Source organism: Oryctolagus cuniculus, chromosome 1 (assembly GCF_051225735.1).
Source record: "Oryctolagus cuniculus isolate XC-2025 breed Fujian yellow rabbit chromosome 1, ASM5122573v1, whole genome shotgun sequence".
Taxonomy (NCBI): Eukaryota; Metazoa; Chordata; class Mammalia; order Lagomorpha; family Leporidae; genus Oryctolagus; species Oryctolagus cuniculus.
In genome coordinates this window covers 144972134-144989343 of record NC_142867.1, presented here as the reverse complement: position 1 = coordinate 144989343, position 17210 = coordinate 144972134, and the positions used below count along the sequence as shown (strand labels likewise).

Below are 17210 nucleotides of genomic sequence, written 5' to 3'. Positions count from 1 at the left end.
GCCAGGCCAAAGCCAGGATCCAGCAGCTTCATCCAGGTCTCCCATGGGGGTGCGGGGGACCACACACTTGGGCCAACTTCCATTGCTTTTCCAGGTGCCTTAGCAGGGAGCTGGATCAGAAGTGGAGCAGGCGAGACTTGAGCTGGTGCCCATCTGGATGCCCACGTCACAGTCTCTGGCTTAATCCCTATGCCACAATGCCTTGTTTCTGAGCAGCCAGATGCCAAACAACCTGCACTGTGTCGGCCTCTGACCCACAGTTCCCTCTGCTCTCTTCTCCCCACCGCCCCCTCCATGAGCCTCCCGCTCATCCGTTGTGCTCATCTCCAGCAGAAACCCCAGCCCCTGTGTCTGTTCCCAACCCATGTGGGCCCTCAGAGCAGTGGCCATGCTCGTCTTGGCCATCAGAAGTCCAGAGCATTTCCTTACCATCGCCTACACCCTTGTGGGTCACGCTCAAGGCAGCAGCCACGGAAAGCCTGCAGCTGGGCCATTCTTTTGTCACTTCTATGAACTGAGTGCCTGGGAGGTGACATGGGTTCCACTGTCCCCGTGTGCCAGGATGCACGATTGGGAGGTGTGGGCCTCCCTGACCTGGAGAACAGTGTGGACAGTGGGGAGCCTGATTTTTGCCTGACTCTGCTCTGATTCTAGACAGATATGGAGGGATCCAGGGGGATGGGGACATCCCAGCCCAAGCCACGGACTCTGGGGGAGGGCTGAGGGTCTGCAGGGCTGCCAGAAGGAAGGGCTGGGTGTGTGGAGTGTGAGGGAGCCTTCCAGGTGGACGAGCTGTGAGAACAAAGCCACCCCAGTGGCGTGGTTCATCCGTATGTTGAGGAGCAAGGAGAGCAGCCTTCATGCTCTGCACATTTCACAAATCCTACATGAGTCTTTACCTCCAAGTGGAGAAGTAGCTCTGGCAGGGGGCAGGAAGGGTTGGCCAGCAGGTGGGTGTTAGGGAGCTTTGGAAGGGCCACCCTGGAGTGGGGGTTGGGGCAGAGCTACTGTGTATAAAATAAAAGGGCTTGATTTGATGAACCTGTGAAGGCCCCTTCCAGCGCCTGCATTGTATACTCCCCTGATTTTAGAGTGTTGGTGGGAAACCTTATGTGCTGAGATTGTAATGCATCCATCAGGGGGCTGGTGCTGTGGCACAGCAGGTAAAGCTGCTGCCTGCAACTCCAGCATCCTGTATGGGAGCTGGTTTGTGTCCCGGCTGCTTCACGTCCAATTCAGCTCCCTGCTAGGGGCCTGGGGAAGGCAGCAGAGGGTGGCCCAAGTGCTTGGGCCCCTACCACCTACATGGGAGACCTGGATGAGGTTCCTAGCTCCTGGCTTCAGCCTGGTTCAGCCCTGGCTGTTGGACCACTTGGGGAGTGAACCAGTGGGTGGAGGATCTCTCTGTCTCTCCCTCTCTGTGGCTCTGACTTTCGGGTAAATAAAAAAAAAATTTAAAAACAATCCATTGAGCCTGAGAAAGAAAGCTCCTGACAGCTATGAAAGGAGACACAAGCTGCTTAGTGTAATGGTGGGGTACAGGGACACATAGAGGTGTGGGCGGTGAGAAGGTGCAGAAAGAGCATGCTGGACCCAAACTCGGAGATGATGGTGATGATGGCCTTCCTCCTCCAGCAAATCGAAGGCTCTTGGGGACTATAAGATTCTGTTGGGAAACACCCAGCTGTACCAGCAAACCCAGCACACCCAGAAGATGTCCGTGAGCAGGATCCTCATGCACCCAGACTTTGAGAAGCTTCACTCGTTTGGGAGTGACATTGCAATGTTGCAGCTGCACCTGCCTGTGAACTTCACCTCCTCCATTGTCCCTGTCTGCCTCCCAGCCCCAGATGTGCAGCTGTCCAGTCTCACATCCTGTTGGATAACTGGCTGGGGAATGCTCACTGAGGAGAGTGAGTGGGTGTGAGGAGGCGGGAGGCTGTGGGAGGGGAGTGAGCAGGAAAGAGGTGAGTGTGGTGCAGGGAATAAAGCAGGAATAGTTCAGCCCCACCAGGAGGCCCATGCTGGCTTCGGAAGCTGCTGGATGTTCGCACTCGGAGCATCAATTCCATGACCCGTAAGATGAGGACTGAACCAGGGAGGGTCCTTCTGGCCTTCAGAAACCCTGGACGCAGGCTCTGGAAGTCCAGGAATCTTGTACCACTGCAATCAAGAATCCTAATCTTTGTTGTCATACATTCAATGTTTTAATCAGTCATGGATCTGAGATGACTTGCTGCCTCTCGCCCATTCCGGGTCACCACCAAACACCTTGCTTTTCCCTTGTTGTAGAAGGTGTTGGGGGGAAAAGTGGAAAGAAAGTATCCTGTCCTATGAGGCATCATGACATAGTTAAAATGATCAAGACCTTGGAATGTTTAACCCCTCTCAACCTTGCCTTGCTCTTCTAACCTGCGTTGGCTGTCTGCTTCATAGTCTTGTTAGGTGAACTGAACAGAGGAGACAGTTTTGGTTGTTTGCTTGATTGATTGAAGGAAGAGAAATGTCCACAAAGTCTTATGGGTAGCAGAGTTTATTAACGAATGAGTGTTTATTCTTTGGGAAAATGCTTAGATATAATAGTAATGTGGATTAGAACATATCCTTGTAACTCTGTATAGCATCATAATTTGCTATAGTGTTTCTCAAAAGAGATGCTACAGGTCTTTGGACAGAACTTGTCTTCATTGAGTGGTGCTTGGGCTGGATCCTGCCATAGCCTGATAATCAGAAGCACTCCCTAATCAGATGACAACCCTCCCTCATCATACACATGCACACACACACACACAGACACACACACAGAGGTTTATCCTTGAGGGGAGGATGATCCCTGGTGAGCACACCTGTTTTAATATCCCAGTCCTCACCCAGGGCTGTGGAACCATGTAGGTACTCCTCTGACTGCTACCTCCCTGCCAGGGTAGTCCATCATTTCTGGCTTGCAGCTCCTGGACCAGTCTCTCAGCATCCACACAGATGTAACAGAGTCTTACTTTTCAAACAGAAGTCCCCATTGTTCCCTGTTCCCTACTCTCCACTACCTTCTCATTTACACTTAGAATAAAACCCACACTTCCTACGTTGGCTGTAAGCCTTGCATGCTGTCAGCACCCTGATCCATCCTCTCCTATCACACCCCTCTTGCACCCCATCCCTGTCACAGGGCCCTCTTGTTTCATCAATATGCCAACCCCATTCCCATCTCAGTGTCTCCAGCTTTGTTGCTTTACTGGCCTAACTTTCCCTCTCCTCCAATGTTTGCAGAATTAGTTTCTTCTTTATTTTATAATCCAGATCCTCTGCTGAGGGGTTTTTGTTAATCCTTGAGCTAAAATGAGTATCTCCAGTTATCACATCTCCACATTTTATTTTCTTCATACCACTTAATAGATGTAAAATAATACAATGTATGTTTTACATGCTTACTGTCTGACCTAAAAATGTTCCCGTCTATCATTAGTGCCCCAAAGATGCTTCTCATGTGGATAGATGAATAGATGATTGAGTGAGTGGAGAGGTGGGTCACGTATGTGTGTGTGTATGTGTGAGGTTTTGGTGGGAAGAGGTATGGATAAAAGGATGGGTGAGTGGATGGATGGGTAGTATGGTTGGATGTGTTGACTGGTGGAGGGGCAGATTGGTGGGTGAGTGATGGAGAAATTGATGCAAGGTTGTATGGACAGGCACATGGATGGAAGCATAAGAGAATAACTGGTGATGTGAAAGAAGATGGATATGTCAATGGTTGGAGGTGTAAATGAGAGGGTGGGGGCTGATGGTGGATGAAGAGGTGGAAGAAAGGTTAGCATTGGATGGGGAAGGAATTGGGTGATTGATGAGAGGATGAGTGGGTCAGTGAATGGTTGCTAATCCTCACTGAATGGGCCGTGTGTGGTGGGATTTAGAGGAGGTGTTAAGAGAGGGGAAGGGAATTGGATGAGACGCTGGAAAGGTTAGAGAGATAGGAGAAGAGCTTCAAGGATGGGTGGGAGAGTGAGGCGGTTTTTAAGCAATGTTATGAGGAGATCCCTGTGTGAGGGTCACGGTGAGCAGTCGGAAAGGGTGTGGCTCAGAGGAGGGTAGGTCAGGGTGACTTGGTGAAGCCTCAGCACACGTCACTGACCGCCTGTGCTTTTTTTTTTTTTTTTTTTTTTTTTTTTTTTTTTTTTTTGGCAGAGCGTCTTTCACCTCCTTTCAATCTCCAGGAGAGTGAGGTGGGCCTCCTTGAGAACAGGTTATGTAACTTACTCTATGGGCAGAGAACTGACTCAGACAAGTACTACATACATGAAGAGATGGTCTGCGTGGGGAACTCCTCGACAGCAAAGTCCATCTGCCGTGTGAGTAAGGCCCCTTCTGTTCTTCCCCGAGGGGTCTCTGTTTCATCTGCTCTCCTTGTGAGGACCCCTGCCCTCCAAGTTTCCTTCCCTCTGCATGTCTTCCTCGGGCTCCATTCCTCAGCGGTTTCCCCCCCGAGTAACCCCTTCCTGGGCTCATCCCAGCAAGAGCGCACCTGCTGGAAGTTCCCGCAAACAGCATCCATTTTCATGGCAGATTTTAAACTTCTTATGGAAGTATGACATAACAAAACGAATATGTGGTTTGTAAGTGTGTAGTTTGATAACCTTTCCCACACTCACAAAACGTGTTGCCAGCACCCCCAGAAGCCCCACTTCATAACCTATTGTCTTGATGTTCAAGGGTATCCACCAATATCACTTCAAACACCTCCAGTTAGATCCTACTTCATAGCAATGGAATGTACAGCTGGCACTCTTGTGTCTTAATGTTACATTTGTGAGATTCCCACATGACGTACATATGGTTATGATGCATTCATTCTCATTGCTCGATTGTGTGCTGCTGTGAGAATGAATTCTATGACCACTTCCATGCTTGGGGGCTATTTGAATAGTCTTTAAGTTGGCCATATTTTGAGCAGCAGAGCTATGCACATTTTGTATTTGTCTTTGTAGCACAGATGAGCGTTGTTTCTTCCATGGTGCATTTCCTATTCGGCCATGAGAAAGCCTTGCTGGATGGAAAGGGGTGTGTGTTTGCCTTCCTCTCAGCTTAGCACACAGCCCTGAACGAGAGGCCGTGTGTTCTCCAACACTTGGCATTTTCCATCTTTTCTCATTTTGGCCATTTTTGGGAGTATATGATAATTTACGATTTTAACTTGCATTTTCCTGATGACTAATAAACTTTATTTTCATTGGATGTCTTCTGTGAAATTTCCCTTCCAGATTTTTCTAAAGCTCTTATTTTTCCAAGGAGTTATCTGATTTTTCTTGTGGCAGCTCTTTGTGTTTTCTGGATATAACTCCACTGTTAGATGTATGGGCTGTCTGTAAAAACTAAGGCCCAGAGACAGAAAGTGAGTAGGCAGAAGCGAGTGCTACAGTCTGGGCCCAGCTATGGTGACCATGTGGTCCAGTCTCCTGAGCTGTTCTATACATGGCAGTGTGTGTGGAGAAATCTTAGGGGCCTGGGATCAAAGACTGTATTCTGTCCCCTGGGCTTGCACTGTGGGTTCTCGTGGTCTTCCGAGCTGGCATTGTCTTCTGTAGTGGGGGATTCTGGAGCCTCCCTCACATGGTTGTTGAAAGGATCTTGTGGTGGGTCCACTGAGAACCTCAGAATGCGACCTCATTTGAAAACTGGGTCTTCATAGAAGTATTTCATCAAGAATCTCAGGACAAAACCACCTTTATTGTGGCCCCTAAGTTCAATGACTGAAGCCCTTATGGGAAGAGAGGGCAGGGGCAGGCACATCATACACTGGTTACGAGGTCACTTGGGGTGCCCACATCCCATATCAGAGTGCCTAGGTTTGATTGTCATTCCAGCTTCCTGTTAATGTGTGCCCTGAGAGGCAGCAGTGATGGCTGAAGTAGTTGAGTCCGTGCCGCTCATGTGAGAGACCCAGATTCAGTTCCCATAATCTACCTTCAGCCTGGCCCATCCCTAGTTTTCTAGAGTTTTAGGGGAGTGAACCAATGGATGGAAGATGTCTTTCTGTCATTCTCTGTCTCTGTCTCTCTCCCTCTCCCTCTCTGCCTTTCACATCAATATAAATACAGCAATTAAAAAATAAAAGAGCATCCATAGAGGCACACATGGAGACATGGGCAGAGGTTGGAGTGATGCAGCTAGAAGCCAGGAAACATCAAAGATCAAGAGAAGCAGGAAGAGGTGGGGGAGGTCCTCCAGTAGCCTTCAGAGGCAGCACGACATTGACAACACCTCGATGTTTTCACTTCCAGCTTCCAGAGCCATGAGAAGCAGTTTCTCTTATTTCCAAATCACCTAGTTCATAGCACCTAATTTTGACAGGGTTTTGAAACTGAATACACTTAGCTAAGATCATCATGTTAGCAGAATGACAGATTGAAACCTAGAGGCTGGGGTTTCTTGCCCCGTTCTGAGCACTGAGTCACCCTGGCAGTGGGAATGGCTCATTGGCAATTCAGTTCTCATTTTTGTTCAGTGAAGGGGATGAGCTGGAAGGGGAGCCCTCAGCTCCCTGCCCCTCCTGGTGGGAGGAGGTTCCAGGTCTGTTGATTCCATGTCCCTACACCCCTCATTGCTTCTTCTTCTTCTTCTTCTTCTTTTTTAAAAAGATTTATTTATTTTACTTGAAAGAGTTACACACACACACACACACACACACACACACACACAAAGAGAGGTCTTCCATCCGCTGGTTCACTTCCCAATTGGCTGCAATGGCCAGAGCTGTGCCAATCTGAAACCAGGAGCCAGGAGCCTCTTCCAGGTCTCCCACGCAGGTGCAGGGGCCCAAGAATTTGGGCCATCTTCTGCTGCTTTCCCAGGCCATATTAGAGAACTGGATAGGAAGTGGAGCAGCTGGGACTTGAACCAGTGCCCATACTGGATGCCAGCGCTGCAGGTGATGGCTTTACCTGCTACACCACAGTGCCCCCTCATTGCTTCTTTCAGGCTGTCTCACCTGGCCCACCTCCTGAGAGTCTGCTTCACCCACAGGTAGAGCAAGGGGCCTGCTGAGTGCAGTGCTAGGGCCTGGACCTCCTCTCCAGCGTGGCCCTGCACCTGCCTTCTCCTGAAAAGGCCATGTCGTGGTGTCTCAGGGCCAGTGCCCTTGACTGTGCACCTGATGGGCACACCGTCATGCACCCACAACCCTCCCCTCCTGTTGTTCCTTCCCTAGGCCAGGGAAACCGCTGAGCTGGACTCCTGAGAGTCCAGGCAAACACCCCTGCCCTCCCTCCTTCTTTATTTACCCCATCCGTCACCACTGCCTGTCTCTGAGAACCCTCAGGATTCCTCCCCTGCCTGACCTGGTCCCCACCTCCTCCCCAGGGCTCCCTGCTCTGCCCTAAATTGCACCCGCCCTACCCAGAGTGCCAAACAGCTCTGAGGAGAGACGTGCTGTGGGGTGACTCAGTGCTCACACTGTGGGCCAGGACAGGCCTGGCTGCAGTCTGTAACTGGTCATCCGCCTGCACTGTGACCTTAGCCACGTTTCCTCACCTGGAAATGGGCTTGCTTCCAGCCTCCACGTCTTAAGGTTCCTACAGAAAAGTAAGCACATTGCTTAACAAGTGTTGGCGCTCCAGTTCCAGATCTTGTCCATCTCCCCGTGTCTGAGCTGCACTTGTTCTTAGTGCCTGTCTCAGACCTGTCCCTGTACCCATAGTGGGAATCACGGTGATGACCCATTGCTTGTGCTCTCTCTCTCTTTCACACACACACACACATACACACACACACACACACACACAGTTTCCTATGTCTACATTAATGCAAACAAATCTCCCTCTGCATGGGGTCCTGAGAATTGAGACTTCCTCTGTCTTCTTGGAGCTCCTCAGTGGCCTTGAGGAGTTTCCCTTCAGTGCTTCTGCCACTGGCCCAGAATCCAGTGTGGTGTTTGTGACCAAGTGGTTCCTATGCATTAGTTGCCGAGGACTGGAGTAGACAGCAGACCGTGACCACTGTGCAGTCAGGCCTCCCGCTGCCCTCACAGCTGGGTGGTGGCACCGTGTGAGGAGGGCTAGGGCACTCAGGGTAGGGGAGCCACCGAGGAAAGCAGCAGGGGCAGCCAAGACTCAGTCCCACTTGCAGGACTCTGAGTGTGAATTCCCCCACACGCAGTAACAAGTCACCACAGACCTGGAGGCTGAAGCAGCTGACACTGAGTGACTTACAGGTCTGGAGGCCAAAGTTCAAAATCGAGGTGTGGGCACCCTTGTTCCTAGTGAGGCTGTCGTGGGGATTCTGCTTCCCGCCTTGTCCAGCTCCTCAGGGCAGCTGCGTGCCCTGCCCCACAGCCCCTTCCTCTGTTCTCAAAGCACGTCCATCCAGCCTCTGCTTCTGCTCTCATATCTTTTCTGCCTCCGAGCCCCTGCCTTCCTGTTTCCCAAATAACAATGATGGGGTTGAATGGGTCCCATCATCCTACTCCAGGGTCATTGTCTGCTTTCAAAATCCTTGGCCCCATCCCACGTGCAGAGTCTCTTCTCCCACACGAGGTGGTGTATTCACAAATCCCAGGGATGGGGAAGAGGACAGTGCGGTGGCCATCAAGTGACCACAGTGTCCCTTTTCTCTCCCTGTCAATGGCCTCTTAACCTTTTCCTCTGTGCCGGTGTCTGATTGGTCTCATCCCTACCTGTGGGGAGCAACTCGGACTAGACTAAGTTACTGGAATTAAGACTTATTCTATGCATCTGCTCTCCCACAATATGGCGCTGAGAAGGGAGAAGCAGCTTCTACACAGCTGCCTCCAGTTCAACCAATAAACTGTAGGACTTACTCCTGATTGGAGGAGAGCAGCGTACTCGGCGTGTGGGTAGCAGAGTTGGGATTGGTGGAAGAGGACTATAAAGGAGGAGAGAGACAACATGCACCAGGAACATCTATCTGAAGGAACACCTGTGCAGCCCCCGAGAGAGCCGGCTGGCGGTGTGCCGCTCCCCTGCGGAAGTGGGGAAAGTGGCCAGGGGGAACCGCCCTTCCACGGAGGTGGAAGGGATGTCAGCCAACCCGGGAAGAACCAGCAGCAAACCCGGGGAGGGCCGAGCAGACAAAAGAACAGCGCAGGGTCCTGTGTCGTTCCTCCACGAAGACAGGGAGCGACACCTACCTGGTGCCTACCAGCTGGGTTTCCCATGCCTAGTGTCGGACTGACCTGTAGGAAGCCTCTGGTCTTCAGTGGCCCCCTCCTTCTTGGTGCACCCCTCCCTTTCCCTTCTTGTTTGTGCCAACTGCATCCTCTTTCCATGGGTCTGGCACAGTCCAGTTCTGCTTCCTTTTTCCTGTTGTGGCTGGGGAGACTTTCTGTGACCATTGATATAAAAGTTCTGCTCCTTGGTTGGTGTAAGTGCCCTGGGGCAGGTGCTTTTCCTGTCTACCTGAGTTTCCCAAGAACAGCATCTGTCACCAGGATCCAATGTTCAACCTGCACAATGGAAAGAAGGACAGATGGTCTGGCCATAGCCCTGCTGTCCATCCTGAGGGCAAACCTTTTCTTTGGCCCTACTTTTGGCCCAGGAAATAGGGCTTCTGATGAGATGACCCTGCCCAGGCAGAATTTCATGACTCCAGTGCCCCACAGCAGCTTTCTAGAGATCCTTCACACTGATGTGGGTTGTCTGCACCTGGCCTGGGCATAGGGGTTTTCTAAAGATCCACAGCTAAGAGGCTGAGGGAGCACTGCAGGCCCAGAGAGCAAGAAAGGAAAGGGACCTGGGTGGAGGGAGCTCATGTTTATAGTATCTAGGCCTTGTACAGAGGCGGTTGCTGGCCACTGTGCTCACACACTCACCTCCTCTCGGGCTCTGTACATACAACAATCCCTCCAGACCTCTGGCAGTGTCCTCGGTGGGCATGCAGAGTGTGGGTGGAGAAAACCGCTGATAGATTCAAATGTGGGATCAGCCACCATCAAGGTCAGCTCAGGAGCTTGTTGGTGTTTGAATCCAAAGTCCCACCTTTGAGTCTGGTCTGATGTGGCTGCAATTGAGCCCTGCAGTGGAGGGACAGTCACAGATCCCCAGATCTTGTCACATGGTTTCTCCAATCTGCTCAGTCCCCAGTGATACCTCCCTTCTCTTTCCACAGGGTGATTCTGGGGGCCCCCTTGTTTGCCACCTTCCCAACACCTGGGTGCTGGTGGGACTGGCCAGCTGGGGTCTGGACTGCCGGCACCCTGTCTACCCCAGCGTCTTCACCAGGGTCTCCTACTTTGTCGACTGGATTAACGGGATCAAACGGCTCACATCTTCCCCAGACCCAGCATCTACTCCATCCTACACCTACTCTTCCTTGCCTGTGAGGGCAGCTGGTTCACCTGGACCCTACACAGCCCTCAGGGCTGCACAGACCTGGCTTCTGCTGTCATTTATCCTCAGGGCCTCCCAGAAAGCCTTGATGTGACCTGGGGGCATTCAGCACCTTCTTTCATGCCATGTACCAGTCTGTGCTTGCAACCACCTGTTTCTCTAAATCGTTTCTTGCCCTTTGGCTTTTCTGCCCACCCCCAAACCAAGCTTGGCAAAATCAAATTAAGTCAAATAAAATAGCTGCCTTGCCCTTCTTCTGAGCATTCCTGATCCTCAACACTTGGGTCAGCAAACTGGACTTCACAGGAAGACTTTCAAGTGTGGGCTCCCAGGAGGAGGACAGGAGTGTGGGGGGACACTAAGAGGCCCCATTGTGTAGAAAGCTACAACTTTGCATTCATAGATGCTGCCTGCCACTGGAGCACCTAGTCCTTCAGCGGGAGTGAGATGTAGCACTCAGGGTCTATAGTGCAGGGGGTCAAAGGCTACCTCAAAGCATAGAAGCAGCGCTTTTAAGGTTTGGTGAAGGGAGGGCTGGGTTCCAGTGGAGCCAGGTGGGAGGGAAGTACCTGGGACACAAAGTGATTGAGCACAACTGGGGTCTAGGATCATGTCATGAGGACTAGGAACCTGGCCTGGGACTGAAGGACTGGCAGATGGACATGGGGGCTGGAATGTGGGCTGGAACCAAATGGAGGAGGCCTTGAGCCCAGGCAAAGAGCAGAGGTGAAGGCCAGCAGTGCTCAGAGGTATGGTCTTGAGTCAAGTCTCATAACTTTTCTCACCAGAGCCCATATCTGCAGAAGTGTGATATGCTGTCAATGTCTTTCATCATCATCCTCCCATGGACTTAATTCCTCCTGTCTTGGATACAGGCAGTACAGTTCCTGCCTCTGGTATCCACACAATGCATGGCTGGAGGTGGGCATCACTTTCTTTTTTATTAAAATATTTTTAATTTATTTTTTAAGGAATACAGATTTTTTAAAGTTTTATTTTATTTTAATTGAAAGAGTTACACAGAGAGGAGAGAGAGAGAGAGAGAGAGAGAGAGAGAGAGATATGTGGGGAGCAACTCGGACTAGACTAAGTTACTCGAATTAAGACTTATTCTATGCATCTGCTCTCCCACAATATGGTGCTGGGAGAGGAGGAAACAGCTTCTACGCAGCTGCCTCCAGTTCAACCAATAAACTGCAGGAGCTGATCCTGCTCCTGATTGGAGGAGAGCAGCATACTCGGCGTGTGGGTAGCAAAGTTGGGATTGGTGGAAGAGGACTATAAAGGAGGAAAGAGACAACATGCACGAGGAACATCTAAAGGGAACATCCGGATAACATCTGAGCAGCCCCCGAGAGAGCCGGCCGGCAGTGTGCCGCTCCCCCGCGGAAGTGGGGAAAGTGGCAGGGGGAGCCGCCCTTTCCACGGAGGTGGAAGGATTGGCAGCCAACCCGGGAAGGACCAGCAGCAAACCCGGGAAGGGCCGAGCAGACGAAAGAACAGCGCAGGGTCTAGTGTCGTTCCTCCGCGAAGAGGGGGAGCGACAGAGAGAGGGGGGGGGAGAGGGAGAGAGAGGGAGAGGAGAGAGGAGAGAGAGGTCTTCCATCTGCTGGTTCACTCCCCAGTTGGTTGCAATGGCTGGAGCTGTGCCAATCTGAAGCCAGGAGTCAGGAGCCAGGAGCTTTTCTTCCAGGTCTCCCACATGGGTTCAGGCGCCCAATGACTTGAGCCATCTTCTACTGCTTTCCAGGCCATATCACAGAGCTGGATCAGAAGTGTAGCAGCCAGAACCCGAACTGGTGCCCATATGGGATGTTGACACTGCAGGCTGTAGTTTTACTTGCTAAGCCACAGTGCTGGCCCTGGAATACAAATTTCATAGAACTTTAGGAATATAGTTATTCTTCCCACCATACGCACCCTCCCACCCACACTCCCACCCCTCCTCCTCCTGCCTCTTCCCTTGCCAGTCCCATTCTTAAGATTCATTTTCGGCCAGTGCCACGGCTCACTAGGCTACTGAGATCTACAACCAACTTATATTTGACCAAAGCTAAACCAATCCCTGTAGCAAGGGCAGTCTCTTCAACAAATGGTGCTGGGAAAACTAGATTTCCACATGCATAAGTATTAATCAAGAACACTACCTTAAACCTTACACAAAAATCCACTCAACATGGATTAAATATCTAAATCTATGACCAACTGGGACTAGAACCCAGTGTGCTGGTGCCGCAGGTGGAGGATTATCCTATTGAGCTGCAGTGCTGGCCAGGGTGTTGTATTTTATCAAATGCTTTCTTTCCATCTATTGAGATAATCATATGATTTTTGTTGAGCAGTTTGTTAATGTGATGTATCGTGTTGATTGATTTGTGAATATTGAACCATCCTTGCATACCAGGTATAAATAATTCCCACTTGGTCCAGGTGGATGATCTTTCTGATGTGTTGTTGGATTTGGTTGGATAGAATTTTGTTGAGGATTTTTGCATCTATGTTCTTAAGGGAAATTGGCCTGTAATTCTCTTTCTTTGTTTCATCTTTTTCAGGTTTAGGAATTAAGATGATGCTGGCTTTATAAAAAGAATTTGTGAGGATGCCTTCCCTTTCAATTGTTTTGAATAACTTGAGAAGAATTAGAGTTAGTTCTTTAAATGTCTGGTAGAATTCAGCAATGAAGCCATCCAGTCCTGGGCTTTTCTTTGTGGTGATGGACTTTATTACTGATTCAGTTTCCATCTTGGTTATGGGTCTGTTTAGGTTATCTGTATTTTATGGCTCAATTTAAGTAGGTTGTATGTGTCCAGGAATCTCACCATTTCTTTTAGGTTTCCAAGTTTGTTGGCATGCAGCTCTTTGTAGTAATTTCAGATAATTCTTTTTATTTCTGTGGTTTCTGTTGTTACATTCTCCTTTTTCATCTCTAATTTTATTGAGATTATTAATTTTTTGGTTAGTTGGGCAAATGATGTGTCAATTCTGCTTATCTTTTCAAAAAACCAGCTCTTCATTTTGTTGATCTTTTGTATTGTTTTTTTTATTCGATTTTGTTGATTTCTTCTCTAAATTTAATTATTTCTATTCTTCTGCTTGTTTTGGGTTTGGTTTGCTGCAGTTTCTGTAGTTTTTCTAGATCTTTGAGATGCATTGATAGCTCATTTACTTGGTGCTTTTCTAATTTCTTGATGTAGGCACTAATTGCTATACACTTTCCTCTTAACACTGCTTTTGCTGTATCCCATATGTTTTGATATGTTGTGTTGTTGTCTTCATTTATTTCCAGAAATCTTTTGATTTCTCTTTCAATTTCTTCTGTGACCCACTGTTCATTCAGGAGCATGTTGTTCAGTCTTCATGTATTTTCATATGTTCTAGAGATTCCTGAGTTACTGATTTCTAGCTTCACTCCATTGTGGTCTGAGAAGATCCAAGGTATGATTTTGATTTTTGAATTTGATGTGACTTGGTGTATGGCCTAGTATGTGGTCAATCCTAGATAAAGCCCTTGCACTGCTGAGAAGAATGTGTATTTTGCAACTGTAGGATGAAAAGTTCTGTAGATATCTGTTAGGTCCTTTTGGTCTATAGTGTAATTTAAATCTGCTGTTTCCTTGCTGATTTTCTTTCTGGTAGATCCGTCCATTGCTGAAAGTGGGATATTGAAGTCCCCATTACTATTGTATTGGAGTCTATGTCTTTCTTTAGATCCTTTAACATTTATTTTAAATAGGCAGGTGCCCTGTAATTAGGTGCATATACATTTATAATAGTTACATCTTCCTGTTGAATTGAACCCTTAATCATTACATAATGCCCTTCTTTGTCTCTTTTAACAGTTTTTGTGTTAAAGTCTTTTGTCTCCTATTAGCATGGCTACTCCAGCTCATTTTTAGTTTTTGTTAACATCGAATATCTTTTTAAATCCTTTCACTTTTAGTTGGCATGTATCTTTGTTGGTGAGATGTGTTTCTTATAGGCAGCAAATAGAGGGGTTTTGTTTTTCAATCCATTCAGCCATTCTGTGTCTTTCACTGGAGAGTTGAGGCCATTTACATTCAGGCTGACTACTGATACGTAACTGTTCCCAGCCCTGGAGATGCTGTGGAGACAAAGGAAAGGAGTGAATGGAGTAGGGGAACCTGCAGTTAGGGGGGAGGGCTCTTGTTCCCTGTTGTCACTGGGGGAAGACAGGAGCATCTCAACAGCTGAGGGCACTTGGACGGGGCAGTGTGGCAGTTTGCAAATGACTCTGTGTGAACTTCAGGCTCTGTTCCTCTAGTTGAGAAGTCTTCACCAGAGGCTATCCTCCAAGTTCACCAGTTCTCAACTAGAGATTGAAACACTCAGCTCTCACTGCCTCTAGAGTCTCCCCAGGGTGTCACTGAAGTCACCTGGGTAGCATCATAGGCATCTCCCTAGTCCTTGATCAGGACTGATGACTTGGAGCCATGTGCTCCTCAGTACTCAGTAGGAGGCTAGCAGACTTGTAAAGCTAACAGGCCAAATGCCCAACTGGCCTAGATAAAACCAGCAGGTTCACAACACTGTATCCAGACCACACCTCAGGCTTCTTTAACTGACACTTTTCATAGAGAACCCTAGCAGAAGAAAACAAAGGTCTGGAAAAAAAGCTCTCCTCAGCCATAGTCCTGAAAGCCTTCAGGATATTGCTGTAATTCATCCCACTCAGTGGGCAGGACTTCTCAGGGCACTGCTAAAACCATGGGGAGCATATACTGGCTACCCTTGATTGCAGGGACTTGTGGTTCTGTGGCCACTCCAGAAGCTATGTTCCCCAGAAACAAGACTGGTAAGTAGATGTTGGGATCCTGAAGTCCTGTCCTTGCAAGTCACTGATGCCTGCTTAGGGTTAGAATGACCAGGGAATGTTACCTGCCAGGGGAGGTGTCTAGGACCTTCAACATTGCTAATAGGTCAGATCAGAATTGGTTGAGGGGCCGGTATTGTGGTGCAGCAGGTTAAAGCCCCGGCCTGCAGCACTGGCATCCCATAAGGGTGTGGGTTTGAATCCCAGCTGCTCCACTTCTGATCCAGCTCTCTGCTGTGGCCTGGGAAAGCAGTGGAAGATGGCCCAAGTCCTTGGGCCCCTGAACCTGCATGGGAGACCTGGAAGAAGCTCCTGGCTCCTGGCTTCGGATCAACTCAGCTCTGGCCGTTGCGGTCATTTGGAGGAGTGAACCAGTGGATGGAATACATCTCTCTCTCTCTCTCTCTCTCTCTCTCTCTCTCTCTCTCTCTTCCTCTTCCTGGATCTACCTCTCTCCCTCTCTCTGTAACTCAGTCTTTCAAATAAATAAAATAAATCTAAAAAAAAAAAAGAATTGGTTGAAGGAAATGTAAACTCTCTGGTATCCTTCTTTGTGTTGTCAGTGATGGCAAGTGAAGGCCCAGGAAGCAGCAGGCGTGAGCCAGGGAGCATGGGACAAAGTGTCCTGGCACACATCCCTATCTAGGAACCACACAGAGCCCAGTTAATGACAACAAGGCACAGGGCACATGTGTCTAAGGATCAAGATCTGTGTCCTCACGTATAAAAATAACCTTCCTAATTGCTACTCTCCTTCCTTACTTTACTATGAAAACAGGGGTGATTTTTGAGGCACAGCCAGTTGAGCTGTAACTCTGGATGCTACACTCCATATTGCAGCTGGTTTGAGTACTGGCTACACTGTTCTCGTGATCCATCTTCCTGCTAATGTGCCTGGGAGGCAGCCTAAGTACTTGGATTCCTGTCATCCATGATGGGTCCCTAGTAGTTGATGGTGGCTTTGATTTACCCCAGCACTGATTATCTCAAGTAATTGGGGAATGAACCCATGGATGGAAGATCTCTCTTTCTATCTCAAACTCACTCTTTGTTCTGTCTCTCCGTCTCTGTCACTCTGCCAATCAAATAAATAAAATGTTTTATAAAAATAAAGGAAGTCGGAAAAACAGCAATCACTGAAATTTCCTCTGGAAAACCAATCACGCTGCCCAGCTGTGCCTGCTTGTGATGTGAGGATGTGAGTATCTGTGCCACCTTCATCTTTATGGCAAATCCTGGGCAGAGGCTCCCACTATGAGATGTAAAGAGGATGATGTGAACGAAGGAACTGTGTTTCCACCACAGGGAGAACAGTGCAATCCAAGTTTTGGAAGTCAAACCCTATATTTGCTGACATAAACCGACAGCCGTTGTCTCTGGTGGATCCAGACGTCTCCTGCACTGAAAGGAACCAGCACTGGGCAGGGAGGAGCTGGGAGGCTCTGGACCATGGAAGTGGGGGAATCCGCAGCCTCATTTCTGAGGCTATGTCACTGCAGAGTGGGTGAGAGTGAAGCGCTCCCACCAATCAGCTTCCCAGCTAAGCCCATGTTCTCACAGCTTCCTAATATCTAGGACACCCAGGTCAACACCCTCTGAACCACTTCAAGGGGATGGTCCATGCAGCTGGAGTAAGGACCAGCTTAGGTCCTCTCTCTGCCTCCACCAGAATCCTGTCTGTCCTCTCTTCTCCACAAACCCAGGGTGAGGTGACCTGTCTCCTCCATTTAGAAAGTTCCAACCCATGTGCTCCGTCTCTTCTGATCAGTACATTCTCCCCGGAGCATCTTGCTCCACCTGTAGGGACCCTTCCTCTAAGCAGCGTCCATGCAACATGGGCTTCCAGAGCCGCCCCAGATAAGATGTCCTGTGGATCTGCAGGGCTCTGTCTTCCCTCTACTTCAGGCCAATCAGTTTCCCTAGGGGAGATGTCAAATGTGAGTTTCCGGTGATCAGAGGAAGAGCAGGGAGTCTTATTACAGACCCCCACCCCTACAGACTTACTTGTTCTGATGCCACCTCTGCAGGTTGGGCACTCGCCACAG

The 17210-nt window shown here is 49.2% G+C and overlaps 1 protein-coding gene across 4 annotated transcripts in view; it reads left to right on the top strand.

The window, feature by feature from the left end:
* The window catches only part of LOC138843958 (mast cell tryptase), a 120930-nt gene that overhangs the window by 88097 nt on the left and 15623 nt on the right, over positions 1–17210 (top strand). For 2 of the 4 annotated variants that reach the window (XM_089336005.1, XM_089336002.1), the window contains exons 3-4: positions 4180–4343; positions 10114–10584. In XM_089336005.1, coding sequence (XP_089192131.1) covers positions 4180–4343; positions 10114–10428 — 479 coding nt within the window. In that variant the 3' untranslated portion in view covers positions 10429–10584. Of the gene's footprint in view, positions 1–4179; positions 4344–10113; positions 10585–17210 lie in introns of those variants that run through there. The other 2 variants (XM_089336008.1, XM_089336007.1) reach the window with 1 other exon arrangement.